The sequence below is a fragment of the Onychomys torridus genome, chromosome 1 (assembly GCF_903995425.1).
Source record: "Onychomys torridus chromosome 1, mOncTor1.1, whole genome shotgun sequence".
NCBI classification, from domain to species: Eukaryota; Metazoa; Chordata; class Mammalia; order Rodentia; family Cricetidae; genus Onychomys; species Onychomys torridus.
In genome coordinates this window covers 176248321-176266745 of record NC_050443.1, presented here as the reverse complement: position 1 = coordinate 176266745, position 18425 = coordinate 176248321, and the positions used below count along the sequence as shown (strand labels likewise).

Here is an 18425-nt window from a genome sequence, read left to right as displayed (position 1 = left end):
AGCCAGATTTACTGGCTTTTAAAAACCACACTGGACATAAGGAAAATATAGAAACTGCCACACAGAAGCCTGAAGAGACAGGCCCACTAACTGTCCCGGGCAAAGGGCACTACTGGCATTCAGGGACAAGACGATTTCAGGTAAAAGCTGAGACATCTGAGCAAAGGTGCACTGTACCAAGTAATACCACTGTACCATCAGTCTTGGTCTGTTCACGGTAACAACGATCCATTCTAATGTGAAGGAACAAACACAGGAACCCTCTGCAACTGGCACATCTCTTCTGTATATCTGCAACTATACTTAAGACCCAAATCATTTTGCCATAGGAGACTGGCCTAAAGGGACAGGATGGGACTGGGCATGGCAGTCCTCATCACTGTTATAGAAGTGAGGAATTTCACCACTGGGGATGGTAACACGGTCTGAGATTCGAAGTGACATGTGCAATTCCCTCCATTCAGCTCCTCAGGGGAGCACTGAAGTGCCCTCTCAAGGATGTTCGAGCTCTGGTGTCTCTGGTACTAGCCCCGCCCCTGCATGCACATGCCTACTCCCAGGGCTGCCACCCTCCCTCTGACCAATACTCACAAAACCAGCCCTAGAACAGAAGAGTGCCATAGCACATGCCAGGTAGACAGGGTAGGTACTGTCTTAGAAAATGTTCACTTTGTGTGTGCATGTGTACACATGCATATGTCCCAAGATTGCATTTCTCTTTATTGAGCTACCATCAGAGAGGCCAGGAAGAAGCCACTATTCGCAAGCAGGCTTGGTAGACTCAGAACTCCTTAAGACTAATAACAATGATCAAGCGTAATTAGCGGCACTGATGGGCAGAGTGCTTGGACATGCGAGGGTATGTGTGGCTTGTCTTATCTAGTCCTCACAGGAAGTCCCCACAGAGTGCTAAACTCAGTCCCTGCTGGCCATGTGACTATGATTCTAGTCCCCAAGCACTAGAGGAAAGAATGGTTAGTGGTGCGCAGAAGAAAGATGAGCCCTAGGTTAGGCTGCACAACTTTACCTGGCCGTGGCTGGCTGCACAGCCTCCTCTGTAGCTCCGGGATCTGGCTGAATAGGTCCTGAGCGTCTGTGTAGACCATCACATGCTTCAGGCTGCCTGTGATGATCTCTAGCTCCGCCTGCACGATCTCACTGCCCACGCCCAGGAGGAGTAGCTCCCGAGCCCTTGCGTGATCTGCTGGCCCAGTCACATCATCCTGTGAGTGTGATTCAGTGAGCAGAACCACTACTCTGCGTGGCCTGTCCTGGCCTGTCCTGCTGGCAGTTCCAAAGCCATGCTCTGTCACCTGTAGCAAGGCACTGCCAGTGAGGGTTGGGCCACCGCGGAAAGGAACACTGTCAAGACTCCTGATTAGGTCTGGAACATCCTGGTACTCCCCGACAGGCACAGCCACCATCAGATCCCTGCTGTAACTGGCCACCCCAACACGGGCCCGAGAGTCCTCACTCAGCGCGGCCTGCACAAAGCGCTTCACAAAGGCCTTGGCCCGCCGGAAGCCCTCCAGAGTGGTGCCTGCAGAGCTATCCAGCAGGAAGAAGACATCGATCCTGCATTCCAGGCTCAGCTTTGGGGCTGTCAGAATCACAGTGATACAGACTGTCATCTAGGGTTATGCAGTATGCAGACCAGCCCCACTGGAGATGCCGCCACACCACTTCCAGCACAAGGAACCTCCCAGGAAGACACAGGAGAGACTGGCGCCCTAGGAGTAAGCGTCCCGTGCTCACAACAGAGACAGAAGAGACAGAGGTAGACTGCCTCTGCTGAGGGACACAGTACAACTGCTTTCCATAAAGCAAAATGCATCTACCCTCTGACTTTATCCCCCATTGTGGTTAGTGCCCTTCGAGCACTGAGACAGCTTTGTCAGCTTTTAAGATCATGAAAATACATTCCTACATTTCTTCTAGAAGCTTCCCTGTTCTGCTTTTGAGATGTACAGCTATCATCCTGGACTGATTTTGAGTAGAGTTGAGGCACGAGATTTACTCGTTCCATATGGATTGCTGACAGCGGCGGCAGCACACTTGAGAGGAATTTAACAGCTCTCACTGTGTGCTGGGCACCGTGCTGGGCACCGTGCTGGGCACCTCACAGAAAGCTTGTCTAAACTCTGCCCCTCCCCATGAGCTGCGGCTTATAGAACCTTTCACTTCATGGCTTTAAAGCCAAAAGAAGTCAGAGCTGCTTACTCCTCTTTGGTAGAAGATATGAAATGAGCCGCAGACATGCTCAGACATTAGGCAGTGGCTACTCAACGGCTCTGCCAGCCATGCCACCGTCTGGACTAATCATGGAGTATCTGAGGCTGTGCTATATGACAGATCAGTGGGCTACGGGGAAAGAAGGTAGCTTGAAAGGGCTGCTTTCTACCCAGTAGCTAGCAGGGGACAAGAAGGGCGAACCCAGGACCTACCTGTCCCCAGGTAGTCAATCTTGGGAATCCCAGGTATACATACCACAGTTGACCTCCCCTCCAAATGCCAGTGGGCAGAGGCAGTGGTACCTATCCACACCCTCTGGGATGCATGTGCCTCCATTTTGGCAGGGCTGGGAGTCACAGGGGCCTATCAGAGAAATACTCATTAAAGCCAAGAACACAGACACAGAGTGGAGAGTACTGACTGAAGGGAGGTCCCTGCCCACACCATCCATGGGAGAGCAGCCAAGAAAGAATCAAATACCCAGAAGAGGGGCTGGGTACAGTTAGAAGACCTTGGCAAGGCCCAAGACAATTAGAGGCTACTCAAGGATGAGTCTATGGAGCTGTGCTCCCACTGCGGTATTAGGATATTGGCCATCATTATCTAAAGGCTATTGAAAGGGCCTAGAGGGACCATAATGACTAACTTGTGTTTCACTTGAGTTTACTAAGGACAGTGATCTCAGTAGCATCAAGGCAGAAACTGCATGGCTGTGGGCTGATGGGCCCCTTTCTTTGTTAAAGAACTACTTATGGTTGTCAAAGGCTTCTGCCTCCCGGCACAGAAGAGCAGTGAGTTTTCATCACATTACAATCAGCCACCCAGTGATGAATGCAGCTGCCTCTACTTCTATGGGGCACCTTGATTCACTCCCACAAGCTTCACTGCCCTCATACTTTTCCTACAATGTTATTAGTGGACATAAAGCACACTAACCCATGGGATGTCCTGGTGTAGCAATTTGCTTTGGAATGCCAAGTACAGATCAGGAGGGATGCCTCCTCAGGGCTGGTGTGGAGCACAGGAAAGCACAGTGTAATCAAAGTTGGGCCATTTCTAAAGTGTCTGATCAACAGTACTCTGAGGTCACTAATTCCCCAAATTCATTGCTCCTTATCAGTTATTGAAAAGCAGTTTAAACCCCCATGACCTTCCTCCCAATGTCAGAGAGAACAGGAAGGATCTTCACACATTAGTGTGAGCTTAGGGACTAGCTGAGTGTATTGCCATTGAAGCTGGCAAATTTTTTTCCTTAAAAACATTAGTATATTATCATTTGCTGGTTACATCACTATGATTAAAGGCTAGACTTTTCAATGATAGAAACTGCTGAGGCAAATTCTGTGCACTCTCCTTGGCCTGCTGTCCTAGCAGCCTGGGCATCATGGTGAATTCTCGGGGGCTCAGAACTATAGCAACAGAGACTTTTAATTGAACATCTGTCATGGGAACAAGACCTGGGCTAACCACAACCCAAGCAAGGCCTCATTCCATCCTCACAGCCACCTTAAGACAAGAAAACTCCTATTTAACCTTCATTTGCAGACAGGAAGCTGCAGCTCCTGAGCAGAAGTCTCTCACTGAAAGTCAGGTGACTGTGCAGGGCAGAACAGATACTCAAGCTCAGGTCACTCGGGGTCCATGACTTCTCCACAGCCATGGCCTCAGTGTCAGTTTCTCCTCCATAACAGAGATCTGTGACGTTGGGGCTTCAACACTTTGAAAGGATGTGCCAAGGGGCTTGCCTGACCCAGGCTGGGAACCTCCCCTCTCTGCCTGAAAACTGCTGTCCATGTTCCTTATCTCACTGGGTGAGGCAAGCCCATAAAAAGACACACAACACCCAGGGACAATGTTTGCTTGTAGGACACCTCTTCATGGTGAGCACACTGGGGACCATGGTGAATGATGCTTAATGGTTCTTCCTGTTTGGGACTTTACAGTGATAAAGGCCTTCTTCAAGCAATACCTAGTGGATCTCAGTAGGATCCAGGAATGAGGCACATAGTGAGAAAGCGATACTGTAAACCTCACCTCCACTTGACAGAGGTGAAAATCACTCAGGTATCTAGCCCCAAGTTTAATTCTAGATAATGCTAAACAAATGTGAGGCCATTTGTCTTTTTGATACTCAGGATGTTTCTCATTGATGAAAAGTGCATTGGCTAAGGGGAATAATTCCAAAGCCGTCAATCAGTCAATTCTCAGTGAAAATATTCCATCAAGCAGATGAAGATTAAGTACAGCAGTACATACTCCATGGCCACTAAACATCCATCCCTCTTGCCCTGGAACTCATCCCAACCCCACCTCTGCTCAGGACTGTCAGTGTTGCTTTATAAACCGGCCTTATGGAGAGCTGGTGGGTCCAAGAGTCACATCATACCTGGACAGATGGTCCTATAGCAGGTGGCAGGGTGTGTTTGGAACACTCTCTTCCAGCTACAATTCAAGGAAACACAGTGGTAGAATGGCCAAAGGTGTCAGAGATCATAGCAGTAAACGCTCATTTCCTTTTTGGTACATTAAGTAGGGAATGTTTCAAACTACCCAGAGCCTTCCCCTCCGCCCTAAAAATAAAAGGTATTAACTAGGTGTCATATCAAAAGTTAGAAATGCAGCTGGGCATGGTGGTGCACACCTTTAGTCCCAGCACTCAGAAGACCTCTGAGATTGAGGCCAGCCTTTACAGAGTGAGTTCCAGGACAGCTAGGGCTATGAAGAGAAACCCTGTCTGAAACATGAGCAAACAAGTCAGAAATGTATGTGAGCACCCCCCACACACAGATTGATCACACTCACCCCCCATCATTACAAGAGGCTCACAGTGCAGGGGGCGATTCTGGGAATCTGGCTCTGGATTCGGCTACGTGACCAGGATTTCCTTCTGGTCTTCCGTCCCCTCTTCTGTATCAGAACACTATCTGTAGTTCTCAACTGAGTTTTGTGGAGCTCTGATAATGAGGCCACCCACCCCCAGCATGCCAGCCCTGGCCCTTTACCCTACTGCTTCCATACATCTAGACCAGTGTCCACAAAAGACCCCAAAGCTCAAAGAGGATTTGAAAAACACCATACTTGATGTTTTCCTGAGGCCTCTTGAAAACCAGCACTCTGTTGTAACACTAAACCACCATTCTTGGGTGTCCCCTCCTACTGCAGTCAAGCAGCATGAGCGGGGACAGGAACACTGGCCATCTGACTCCAAAGCCATCATCCAGCCCCCACTGAGGGCTCTGCCATGGCAGAAAGTGTTCCTTACTGCTGGGTAGAATGCCTCCTCTTGGCAGGCCACAGCCTCTGACATGGCCTCACCTCAGGAGGCTTAGGGCCTTGGCCACTCCACTCTCTGAACAGGACTTGAAGGCCCTGTGAAGGCTGTCTACCTGGAGACAGGCTCACGGACGGCCTCTGCACAGGACTTCTGGGGGAGTGGGCAGAGGAGGGAATAGGACCCAAAGGACACTGATAGAACATGTCAAGGGAGATCTTGGGAAGTTGCTGGAATAGTGAGTTCATTAAACTGCCAGCTGCTCAAAGAAAATACTCCCCGGACCCAGTCTGTTCTTGTCGGCCTCATGGAGGTCCAAATCTCTACTTAAAAAACTCTGAAGGCTTAGAAAGCATGTGGGTGCATGCATGTGCGTACGTGCGTGCGTGCGTGCGAGAGAGAGAGAGAGAGAGAGAGAGAGAGAGAGCGAGCGCATCCCCCAGGTTTTGTTATGTGCACAGAACTTGCATGTGGATTGTCCCTATGCACCCCCAGGTCCAGATACAAACACTATCTCCCGCTCCAGGCTCTCCCTGGCTTCTATTTCCAATGCCCCCAAGGCAGGCCACGCTAAGTGTTCAGGAGACTGACAGACCTACGGCAAGTAGCTGTGCCTTCCCTGTCCCTCAGAGTCCTTCCCTGGTCTCCTACTTTTCTGTTACAATCTGTCCAGCCATATCCAGCATCAGGACCCAGAGTGCTGATCTCCCTGCAGCTTTAGAGCACTCAGACTTAGGGGGATAGCCCCTGTGCCGTGTCTCTGCCCCAGACCACGTGGACAAACCTGTAGAAGGGACAGCGCACAGCCAATACAGCATCCGCCTGTCTCGATCCCCTCCAGCACAGGGCATGGCCAGCGAGTTCCCTGACGGTCTCCAGGGTCTTGCGCTCACAGGGGTGAGCTTCCACCCTGCAATCTGTGTCAGAAGACAGTGCCCTCCCAGTAAGATAAGGGATGTTGCTTGCCTCTGCCCCTGCTCTCTAGATTGGCTGCTGTGAGATCCTACTCTACCCCTCACTGTGGAACCTGTGGCCTCTCTTGAGGCAGAGCACCAAAGTGAGGCAGTTTCAGGATTCCTTCTGGCCAGGGCTCCACATGGAGCATGCACACAAGTACCTTCTAATGTGTGTTCCTCTAGTTCTGGGGTGGACCCCGACAGGAGTCCTAAGCTCAAAACCTCTCTGAATTCCTCCATGCAGCCAAGGAGCGGGTGTGGACTCGGTTCTTTCTCCCCAACAGGAGAGAGAGTTCTCCCAAGACTGACCCTAAACCCAGGTTCCTCTTATCCCATAGATACAAGTTCAGAACTCCAGCTTGGAAAGCCACAAGGCCAGCCACAGGGAGACAGAACAGAGTGCCCAGGACAGGGCCTGCCTGCCTCTTTTACCAACCTTCCTGGGAGGCCCCTGCTTCAGGAGCCCCGAGTTTGTTAGGGTCAAGGCCATTTCTATGCAGGCTGCCCAGTCCTACCTGCATCAGCAGAGGTGCAGAGCGCTGAGCTGCTCAGGGTGCTGAGGAGGCCATTGGTGGCATCCTCCACTTGCTCAGCCAACAGCACATGCTGCTCCTTTGGCTCACTGGCCAGCGTGAGCAGCTCGTCCCACCTGGGGGAGAAATTCCAACAGCTGATATCATGCCCTCTCTCTTCCTGCCTGCCTAACTCGTGGACCACAGAACCATCCCACCAACCCAGAAGTCACTTCGGCATAGCAACCTCATCTGTCCAGGTGAGGCTGAGAAGCAAACTCAGGAAGTTCTCAAGGAAACCCAGTTGTGGGCCACCCTGTGCTCAAATCCTCATCCTCAGACCCAGCAGCTGGTTTTCAAGACAGAAAGCTGAGGGATTCAACTGGCTTTCCTGAAAGTCATGGTTGATAAGAAAAACAAAACTCTGTAACTACGGGAATTCTTTACATAGTTGCACACACAAATGGATACATACATTTCTAATGTACCTTCTTTTGTCACACATTCCTTTCTATTTGTTAAGTTTAATATTAACTTCTTAAAAACAACCAGTTAGCAAAGGAGAGACAGCTGTCTGAAGTAAGGAAGAGAAAAGCACATAAGGAAGTCCAGTGGCAGCAGAACACTGAGATGGGACACAAGAGCCCTAAGGCCAGCGGTACATGGCTGTGGAGGGGATGCAGCCAGAATCCCTCAGTGTCCAGAGGGTGTCACCACTAGTGCCCAGCACAAAATGGTATTCGGGACGACCCTGGTCATGAAGAAGAGAAAACAATGAGAATCTTCTTGGAATACAGGGAACAAATGTTAATTTCTTTGTTTGTTTGTTGAAGAGCCAGTGAGAGGCTGAGTGGGTAAGGGCACTCATGTGACCTGAGTTTGGTCCCTGGGACCCATGGTGGAAAGGGAGAACTGACTTCTGCAAGTAGTCCTCTGACCTCCACAAGTACGCCATGGCATGTGTGCCCAGCCCCCGACACAAAGGAACAGACATCTTAAAAATAATGAAGATGAAGTAGTCTGTGATGTGAAGAGAAGAAACCCACTGCTGAAATTCAGCCAAACAGAACCAGAAAGTCATCACCCTCCAAACTTCACTAGTGCCAAACTCTCCCTCTTCTTAAACCCATGGAGGCCAAACTTCTCACCCAGTTACCCTTGGCATACACAAGGGGGCCACAGATGCGGCCTTCCTGTCCCCCTCCACTGTTCTGGCCCAACAACAGTCATTCTCAGAAGCTGCTTGAGGAATGCAGGGGCTCGCCAGAGTGGAGAAGCATCAGCAAACAGGTTCAGTTAGCAGGAAAGGGGGCAGAGATGGAATCAGCATTCTTTGAAGTGTCTTGTCTTCATTGCTGCTGTGTTAGGACATGGCACCACCATTCACTCTAGGGTTCAGGCCAAAATCCTCATTCTCCACTCCCAATCCAACCTGACTCAGCAGCCATTCTACTGCTCCGCCCCCCCCACGCCCCAGCGTGCCCCCACACGCCCCAGCGTGCCCCCACACGCCCCAGCGTGCCCCCACACGCCCCAGCGTGCCCCCACACGCCCCAGCGTGCCCCCCCACGCCCCAGCGTGCCCCCACACGCCCCAGCGTGCCCTAGCATGCCGTCACGCCCCAGCGTGGCCGAGCACACCCCAGCAGGTTAATCCTTTGAACAGAACTGTCTCTGGTCTAGCTGGGCACTAGCCCCCACCCTAGTGCCCCAGCCAGTGTGACTATCTGAAAATGCCATTTCTGTCCCCACACCCCAAAGAGCTTTCCATTCTGCTCACAATAAACTCCAAGGTCTTCAGCAATACCCACAACAGAGTTTCAAATAGAATCTGTATGTTTGTGTGTGTGTGTAGGGGTGGTGAGTGTGTGGTGTGGGTATGGGTGTATGTGTATGTATGGTGTATGAGTGATGTGTGTGTGGTATATGTATAGTGTGTGTGTGTGTGGTGTATGTATGGTATATATAAGTATAGCATGCAGGTGGTGGTGGTGGGGTATGTGTGGGGTGTATGGGGGTGTGTGTATGTGCACGTGTATGTACAGTGTGGTGTGATGTGTATGTGTGCATATGATGGGCTGGTGCAAGGCTGATGGCCAGCAACTCCTACAGATTCTTCTGTCACTGTCCCTATAGCTCTGGGGTTACAGGTCTGTGTAGCTGCACCCTTTTTTCTTTTATTAAGCATGGGTGCTGAGAATCCAAACTCAGGTCCTCACCCTTGCATGCACTCTTACCCAGTGAGCCATTGTCCAGCACCCACAGCAGAGTACTCATGGCCTCCCTTGCCCACTCCATGTTGTGTGATATTTTGTGTTCTGACAAATAAAGCTTGCCTGGAGATCAGAGGGCAAGAGTTAACCACTAGTTAACCATAGAGGCCAGGCAGTGGTGGCATACACCTTTAATCCCAGCACTTGGGAGGAGGAAGCAGGAAGATCAGCAGTTCAAGGCCACCCTGGGCTACACGAGATAGAACCAGTTTAAAAGAGAAACAGAGCCAGGCAGTGGTGGTGCACACCTTTAATCCCAGCACATGGGAGGCTCACGCCTTTATTCCCACCACTAGGGAGGTAGAGACAAGATCTCAGGGGGCCCCGCATTTGGTCTAAGGATTCGTAGAGGTAAGAAGTTTCTAGTGGTCACTGCTCTGCTCTGATCTTTCAGCTTTCACCCTCGATATCTGACTCCGGGTTTTTATTGTTAAGACTAATTAGGATCACGCTTCAGCTCTGTATTTCTTGCAATTCAGAAGCTTACTTGCTTGGGCTCCTACCCACAGCTACTGCCTAGGTTTTTGCTACCACCTACCTTGCCTGTTTAAACAAAACTTCCTCAAAGCAGCCTCTGCAGCTTCCCTTCTAACAAAGCCAGCACCCTGTCCCCACCATCCCTTACCCTTTTCCCTTTTCCACCGTTTCACCTGAAGTCACATGTCTTACTGTCCAGTTCTTTCCAATGAGATGGGCATCTGTACAGTCTCTATTCTAAGATCCCATACTAGTGTCAACATGAGGAGGAAACCCATTTGATCTGAGAGAAAAGATCAAATGTCTAAATGTAAGCATGGTGCCCAGCTCAAGGTCACCTCACCTAAAACCTACAATTAGAGACCCGAGGACTAGGTACATGTCCACTTTTAAGGTTGAGATCATGTTGAGGGGAGAGGAGATGTGTCCCTCTCTTCCAGGAATGCAGATTTGCCACCCTGGATGAGGGTGGATGGAGGAGGATAGACCTCTCATAGACTCCCTGCCCATTGCTAGCACCTGGTGTCCACGTGACTCAGGCTGCTCAGAACTGGGCCAGCAGAAGCTGGAGATGGTCCTTCCCCCTTCCCTCTCCTCTGGCCCTCCACCCAATGTTGAGATGTGAAGTTGTGGGTTGGCATGCTGTCCATGACCTCAGCTCCTAACCCTAACCTTCCCAGGCTGAAAGACGTGTGACGGACAGGGTGGAGCTGAGCAGCAATGAAGCCCATGGCTCTGACCCACATGGGCATATGAGGTGGTGATTCCATTGATTTCTATTTTTGTCAAATAAGTTTGAGTTGATTTCTGATGCTTACAACCAAATGTTCAGCTAAAAGCCGAGGGAAGCATGAAAACCCAGTGCTTTCAAAGGCTGGCATGTGTTGTGCACTGTAGCCAGAACCAGCAAAACAAGTTAGAGATACAAAGACCAATCGGTTCTCCTAGCCCCCCAATCTTGCAGTGGCTATGAAGTCATGTTGGCCCCATTGTGTGAGGGCTGATGCAGACTGACTGAAGTACTTACCTGGGAAACCGGACCCCTACAGCAAACACAACGATGCCTCTTTCTCTCAGCTGCTTAGCTGGCAGAGCCACGGGCCCCTGGGACTTGCCATCTGTGATAATGATAAGGAGCTGGGGCACAGCACCGGTTCTGCCTCCAGGGAACCCTCTGCGCAGGCGTTTCAGAGCAAGGCCTGTCTCTGTGCGCCCGCCTCTGAAGACAGGAGGAAAACAAGGAAGAAGTGAGTGGGGGACGTTTGGAAGAGAGCTCAGAGGCAAATGGGTTCCTGTGGGTAGGCAAGAGCAGTGACTCCTAGCAAAGGCTCAAAGGGACATTTCCACCATCCAAACCAAAAATAGACTCACCAGGCCACCAGCTGGCTTTGGTTGTCAGCCAGCCAGAACTGTTAACTCATCGCAATGGATCTAAAGTTAGTGAACGGTCAGCTTACTGAGGCCAAACCTTTTAGCTGAGGAGAGTCTCTCCAACATGGGCAACTGTGAAGGGGATGGAATCACTACAGTGGTTAACCACGTGAAAAGCATGGTTGAGGCATCATTCATCACCACGTGATGCTGATGGATGGAGGGCATGTACATACAATACACAGAATGTATATCAGATATATACACTATATTTGTAGACAATATCTGCGTTTAATTCGGTCCTCTGAGAGGGGCCTGCTGCCATTCTTATGTCCAAACATCTAACCTACTGGAAACATGGATACAGCCCTACCTGTTCTTTCACTTGCTTGCTCTCATTCTGTGTGTGTGTGTGTGTGTGTGTGTGTGTGTGTGTGTGTGTGTGTGAGAGAGAGAGAGAGAGGGGGGGAGGGAGCGAGGGAGGGAGGGGGAGAGAGAGAGAGAGCGAGTGCTAAAGATAGCTATGCCTCATGCAGATCTGCCAAGGGTCCCCTGCCTAGGCACCTCTCCTCCCAGTGGCTACTTGGAGAGCCTGCTCACTTTAGTGAAGGCCCACCCTCCTCTGAGTCGGCCAAGTCTTCCGCATTTAGCAGAGAGATGGGAAAGAGCATGCGCATTAGGCCTGGGTAGTATTTATGGGCAAAAAGAGCCAGAATAGTCTTGCTTTCATTTTCTGCAGTCTCTCAGTGGGCAGTTCTCTCTGTGGCGCTCCATCACATTAACAAAGCCTGACATGAACTAGCTCTTAGGTGAAGACTGGCAATGGACGACACAGCAGCAACACCATCAACTGAAAAGTCATCTCTTTAACTGTTCATCTGTACTGTGGACTGTCGTAAAAAGATGGTAAACTGGAGGACAGGGATCAGAGCATGAGTCCACCACAGAAATAACCCAGGCCCAGATTTTAAAAAAAGTATACGTGCAAGAAGGCATCTTAGGCGTTGAGAGGAGGAATCCGTGTGCGCGGAGCTGTCAGGAAACAGGCTGAACCAGGGAACGCGCGTCACCGAGTAGTGCTAACTAGTAAAGACAGAGTCTGACCCGGAAAGCTGAGACGGGTGTGTGTTTGGCGAAGAAGGGACAGAGCTGGGCTCCTCATGGTGGGAGCACCGGGGTCATCATCTCCCAGAGCTTGTCTTGGTTTCTAACTTACACAAGCTCTTTACAGGTAATTCTCTCTGTGCAGCTTCTGAGTTAACAAATGTCAGCAGCACTCCCAGGCCCCGTGGCTCTCACCGTACTGGATCGAAGTTAGCGGCTGAAGACACCAGCAGGACTTGGAGTGCCACGACCACTAGTTTACCAGAGCAGAGTCTTCTCCAGGCTCCTATCTCCTACATAGATGAAACTACAGTGCCGAGCTGGCATTTCTGTTTCTCAATGTAATCCCTACAGCTAACTATTTGGAATATATACACATGGATATGTATATATTCCAATATTCTTCTCATTTAACAGCACACAGACACACAACATGTGAGTTTAGTGTAGTCTCACGTACTGTCATCATAGCTTCCTGAGACTGAGGAAAAAAGATTGCCTGAAGTTAAACAGGTCATGATGGGTACAGACAAGATTTGAACCCTGAGCCCTCTGCTTCCGGAATCCAAGTTCCTTTTGTTTTGTTTGTTGTTGCTTTGTTTTTTTTAAGACAGGGTTTCTCTGTGTTGTACCTCTGGCTGTCCTGGAATTCACTCTGTAGACCAGGCTGGCCTCAAACTCAGAAATCCACCAGCTTCTGCCTCCCGGGTGCTGGGATTGAAGGTATTCACCACTACTGCCCAGCCCCAAGTTCTTACCTATCTGGTTAGTCAGTCTCCCGGCCAATCCACCTGTTTCTCACCTACCTAGTAGAGGGCCAGAATTGGAGTTTAAACCCATTTGAGCTAATTTGAGGCCAATGTTCTTTCTTTCTATGGGTCAGCAATGTTCAAAGAAACAAAGATCCTGCTGCCCATTTCATAGTTTTAGTGGAAAAGAGACATTCCCGTCATTTCTGTACATTGTACAGAGACCACATACCTGCAAGCTTTTACTGAGGATGTCTGACAACCCCTCTGTGTGTTCTGCTCATAAAACTCCCCCCAATGCCAAGGTGCCTGGTGGTCAAGGAGTGAGTGCCTTGCATCTGCCCGGGCAGCACTGAGTTCAGAGGCTCCTGGCCATAGTCTTGGTTCTGTATTTCTCAGTCAGGCTCTGCCCTCACTCCAGGACACCACTCTCCTCCCGATCCAGCACTGTTGCTCTTCCTACAGGCTTAAGAACCAAAACAAAAGGCACTTCTCATCCAGGCTGCCCCATCACCTTCAGAGTGACACTGTGTTCCTTTCTATTTACCACTTGCAGGGGAAGTCTTGGGTTCAACTCAGATGTGTTTTGTTTTGTTTTGTTTTAATGGAGAGGAAAACACACAAAATTCATTACAGGTCTAAGGCCTGGGAGTCTGAGACTGTCAACTCATATTTTATGAGTGGGTCTAGACCTGCTTCTTCCTTGTCACCAGCCTGTGGCTAGAAAGATGCTAATATTATTCAAAGATCCAACACCTTCCCCACCATGAGTCATGGTATCCATCCTCTTCATAGTCCAGCACATGGGTGACATGCTGGCTGTCCCCTTCTTTCTGTATCCCACTGACCTTGCCCAGGTTAACTTTTCTGCTGGCTTCCCACCAAGGCCAGGTGAATCTCCCAGTGACTCTGGCCTCTGAGGCATGAGAAGAAACTCTTACTACCCCATAGACCATTTCCATCTCTGCATCTGTTCTCAGCTCAGCAGCAGGCTCCACACAAGGTGGTCAGAGGCTAAGATGCCAAGATTCTCCTGACATCACCATGGCACCAAGCCAAATGGAAAGCCAAAGGTTTGCAGTAGGCTGTGGTCCCAGGCGGAGGTTAGGTTTGCTTTGTGGAGAGGCGGAGACAAGCATCCAAGCTTTTGCTATCAGTGTAGCCAAGTGATCAAGAGCAGGGCTCTTGAGTTAAAGGGGCTCAAATACCTTTATTGTGAGGGTTTAGCCAGGTGAACGCTGAAAAGTGACCTAGCCTGAGTCCAGTGGACTTCCATGCTAGAGTAGGGAGACTGGTGCGGTCTAGGGACAAAATGGATGAGTGAGTAACATCAGGGTTGGTTATCACCCGCAGGTCACTGTAAGAAAGCTGAGCTTGCAGATGAACCTCAAGTCCCAGCAGACATAAAAATCAGTTACTTAAAGATGTTCATTCTCAGACCTTAGTCTCTGTGAGTTCAGACTGACTGATATATTACTCAGGACTAGACAATATACATTCTAAACCAATTCTGCCCACTCCCATGAGTTCAAGTCTGATAGAAGCAAGCTACCACAGGGCAGACTTGGAAAGATATCACATGAGAAACCTCACTTCAAGTGAGGGGAAGTTGACCTGAGCTTTTGAAAATGATAAATAAAAATCCAAGGCTCCAACTCAAGTGTTTCCTGAGGGAATGAGAAATGATTAAACACACTGTGGTAGATGTATTATTCAGCTTATCAGAAGATCAGCATCAATACAGTTTCATGTAGAAGTGTATACCAAATCATATATAGTAAAAATAACAAAATACTTTGAAATGCCAAATACTTTTAAAGCTATGTTTAAAATTTTAATGTGAGTTACACACAGCTGAAAAGGCTTGGGGAGGAAGGAGGGATGGCTCAGTGGTTAAGAGCATGCACTGTTCTTCCAGAGGACCCAAGTTCGGTTCCCAGCATCCACATCAGGTGAATCATGACCATGTACAACTGGAGCTCCACAGGATTTGACACCTACCTCTGACCTCTGAAGCCACCCACACTCACATGCATGATTAAAAACTAGCCCTTAAAAGAGAAGGCTGGAAATGGTTTTATGCAAAGCAAACTTACTGAGGAAACAGTGTCCTAACAAAGTTATGAGAGGCACAAAGGGTTCAGTCACAGGAGTCCTGGGACTGGGCTCTTGTGAGGTGAATGAAGTGAATGGCAAGCCCATGCATGCTAGCTAGCCAGGAGCTCTGACATCCAAGAACCAGCCACCATTTACATTCTTTCTGACTTTATGTCATCGCCAGGACAATACTGGGAGGCTGGACTGGCACATCTAAAACAGCCTGTAAAACAGCGAGAATGCAGTAGTTAGGGGCTTTGTAACACACTGTGGAAGCTGCCCTTGGTCTGGAAAAGCTAGCAGACCAGGGGTGTAAGAAGTGCTTTCCTAACCAGTCGGAGAAAGAAGGGCATGGGGCAGTCACTGTTGCCTCCACTGGACCAGCACTCCTCTGCCTCAGTGCACACAAGCACAGCTTCACTTGTGATGTCCTCAGTGACCCCAAAGCTGGGGCCCACAGAGAGCTACTGCCTCCTTGCTCTGTTTGCTGTCTCACTGTCGAAGAGGATGCCAAAGCGCTCAACACGTCCCCAAAGAAGAGCTGAACCTGTTCAGACAGAGGTGCTCCTTCATTGACCCCCTGCAGACTGTTCTGGGATTTTTAAACTTTTTTCCTTACATTTATTTATTTGTTTGTTTGTTTGTTTGTTTGTTTATTGGGACGGCGGAACATGCATGCTATGGTATGTCTGTGGGGTCAGAGGGCATCTTGCAGGAGTTGGTTTTCCCCTTCTGCCACATGAGTCCCAGGAATTGGACTCAGGTCACCAGGCAGAGCAGCAAGGGCTGAGCCATCTCACTAAGCTCCACCTTGTGGCATTCTTAATGTTTGTGATGTCATGTCATGAATGATAACATCTTCAATGAAGCTAGAAAAGAGGCGTGGGCCAGAACTGTTAGGGAGTGTGTGGTAAGTGCATGTGCTGAGGGATGATGCTTCACAATCTCTTCCCACCCACCCATCCATACACTTTTTTCTATTTTTATCATCCCCAGAAGAAACCTCTTCAATAGACCATTTCTCCAGCAAAAGTACACAGATGGCCAGTAGGTACATGGAGACATTCTCATCATAGTTAGCTCTTCAAAGCACTGGGGTACTTTTTCCTTTTGTACTTTTTTTGCATATGGCTTCCACTCCTCCTGTTTGGGAGACCCAGGGCAGAGAAAAGGGCTAGATAAACAGTCTGGGGTGATAATGTCACGAATGCTTCCTAGGAGACCCTGGGGGCTTCAGAATCCACCAAGATTCTGCTGTGCCCTGTGTGGGGCCTCAGATGTTGGAGAACACAGGTGAGCTGACAGAGGCCTTTGGCTGGGAAAAGGACCTCAGGGCTCAGGGCCTTCGAAACTGAAGTTGATGGCTATGAATGGTTGGGACAGGAGACCCTGGCAGGATGTCACTGGGCTCTAGGACAGGGGTTAGAGGAGACCAGGGTAGATCCAGAGCTCAGAGTTGAATAAATCAAACTCTCTCTTCTGTGAGGACTAGTGGAAAGAGTGTGTATAATGTGTGTGTACCTAAATATACATGTGCATGTATGTATGTAGAATAGTTACATACAGATTGTGTACTTATATACATAAATAATACACACAAAATATGTCTGTATACAGATATGAATGAGGAACATTACATATGAGCTGACTTATAATCTAAGTCATGACCCAGCCATATGCATACATTCATGCACTGTGCGTGCAGATGAGCACAGGCATACATACATTCCTGCACTGTGTATGCAGATGAGCACAGGCATACATACATTCCTGCACTGTGCATGCCGATGAGCACAGGCATACATACATTCCTGCACTGTGCATACAGATGAGCACAGGCATACATACATTCCTGCACTGTGCATGCCGATGAGCACAGGCATACATACATTCCTGCACTGTGCATGCAGATGAGCACAGGCATACATACATTCCTGCACTGTGCATGCAGATGAGCACAGGCATACATACATTCCTGCACTGTGCATGCAGATGAGCACAGGCATACATATATTCCTGCACTGCGCGTGCAGATGAGCACAGGCATACATACATTCCTGCACTGTGCATGCCGATGAGCACAGGCATACATACATTCCTGCACTGTGCATGCCGATGAGCACAGGCATACATACATTCCTGCACTGTGTATGCCGATGAGCACAGGCATACATACATTCCTGCACTGTGCATGCAGATGAGCACAGGCATACATACATTCCTGCACTGTGTATGCAGATGAGCACAGGCATACATACATTCCTGCACTGTGCATACAGATGAGCACAGGCATACATACATTCCTGCACTGTGTATGCAGATGAGCACAGGCATACATACATTCCTGCACTGTGTATGCAGATGAGCACAGGCATACATACATTCCTGCACTGTGTATGCCGATGAGCACAGGCATACATACATTCCTGCACTGCGCGTGCAGATGAGCACAGGCATACATACATTCCTGCACTGTGTATGCAGATGAGCACAGGCATACATACATTCCTGCACTGTGCATGCCGATGAGCACAGGCATACATACATTCCTGCACTGTGCATGCAGATGAGCACAGGCATACATACATTCCTGCACTGTGTATGCAGATGAGCACAGGCATACATACATTCCTGCACTGCGCGTGCAGATGAGCACAGGCATACATACATTCCTGCACTGTGTATGCAGATGAGCACAGGCATACATACATTCCTGCACTGCGCGTGCAGATGAGCACAGGCATACATACATTCCTGCACTGTGTATGCAGATGAGCACAGGCATACATACATTCCTGCACTGTGTATGCAGATGAGCACAGGCATACATACATTCCTGCACTGCGCGTGCAGATGAGCACAGGCATACATACATTCCTGCACTGTGCATGCAGATGAGCACAGGCATACATACATTCCTGCACTGTGTATGCAGATGAGCACAGGCATACATACATTCCTGCACTGTGCATACAGATGAGCACAGGCATACATACATTCCTGCACTGTGTATGCAGATGAGCACAGGCATACATACATTCCTGCACTGTGTATGCAGATGAGCACAGGCATACATACATTCCTGCACTGCGCGTGCAGATGAGCACAGGCATACATACATTCCTGCACTGTGTATGCAGATGAGCACAGGCATACATACATTCCTGCACTGCGCGTGCAGATGAGCACAGGCATACATACATTCCTGCACTGTGTATGCAGATGAGCACAGGCATACATACATTCCTGCACTGTGTATGCAGATGAGCACAGGCATACATACATTCCTGCACTGCGCGTGCAGATGAGCACAGGCATACATACATTCCTGCACTGCGCGTGCAGATGAAGCACAGGCATACATACATTCCTGCACTGCGCGTG

General features: G+C 49.4%; 1 protein-coding gene across 1 annotated transcript in view; it reads right to left on the bottom strand.

The window, feature by feature from the left end:
* The window catches only part of Vwa2 (von Willebrand factor A domain containing 2), a 46222-nt gene that overhangs the window by 4033 nt on the left and 23764 nt on the right, over positions 1-18425 (bottom strand). The window contains exons 6-11 of the mRNA XM_036167602.1: positions 10748-10939; positions 6975-7108; positions 6288-6420; positions 4619-4674; positions 2488-2595; positions 1028-1600 (exon numbers count right to left, since the gene is read on the bottom strand). Coding sequence (XP_036023495.1) covers positions 1028-1600; positions 2488-2595; positions 4619-4674; positions 6288-6420; positions 6975-7108; positions 10748-10939 — 1196 coding nt within the window. The remainder of the gene's footprint in view (positions 1-1027; positions 1601-2487; positions 2596-4618; positions 4675-6287; positions 6421-6974; positions 7109-10747; positions 10940-18425) is intronic.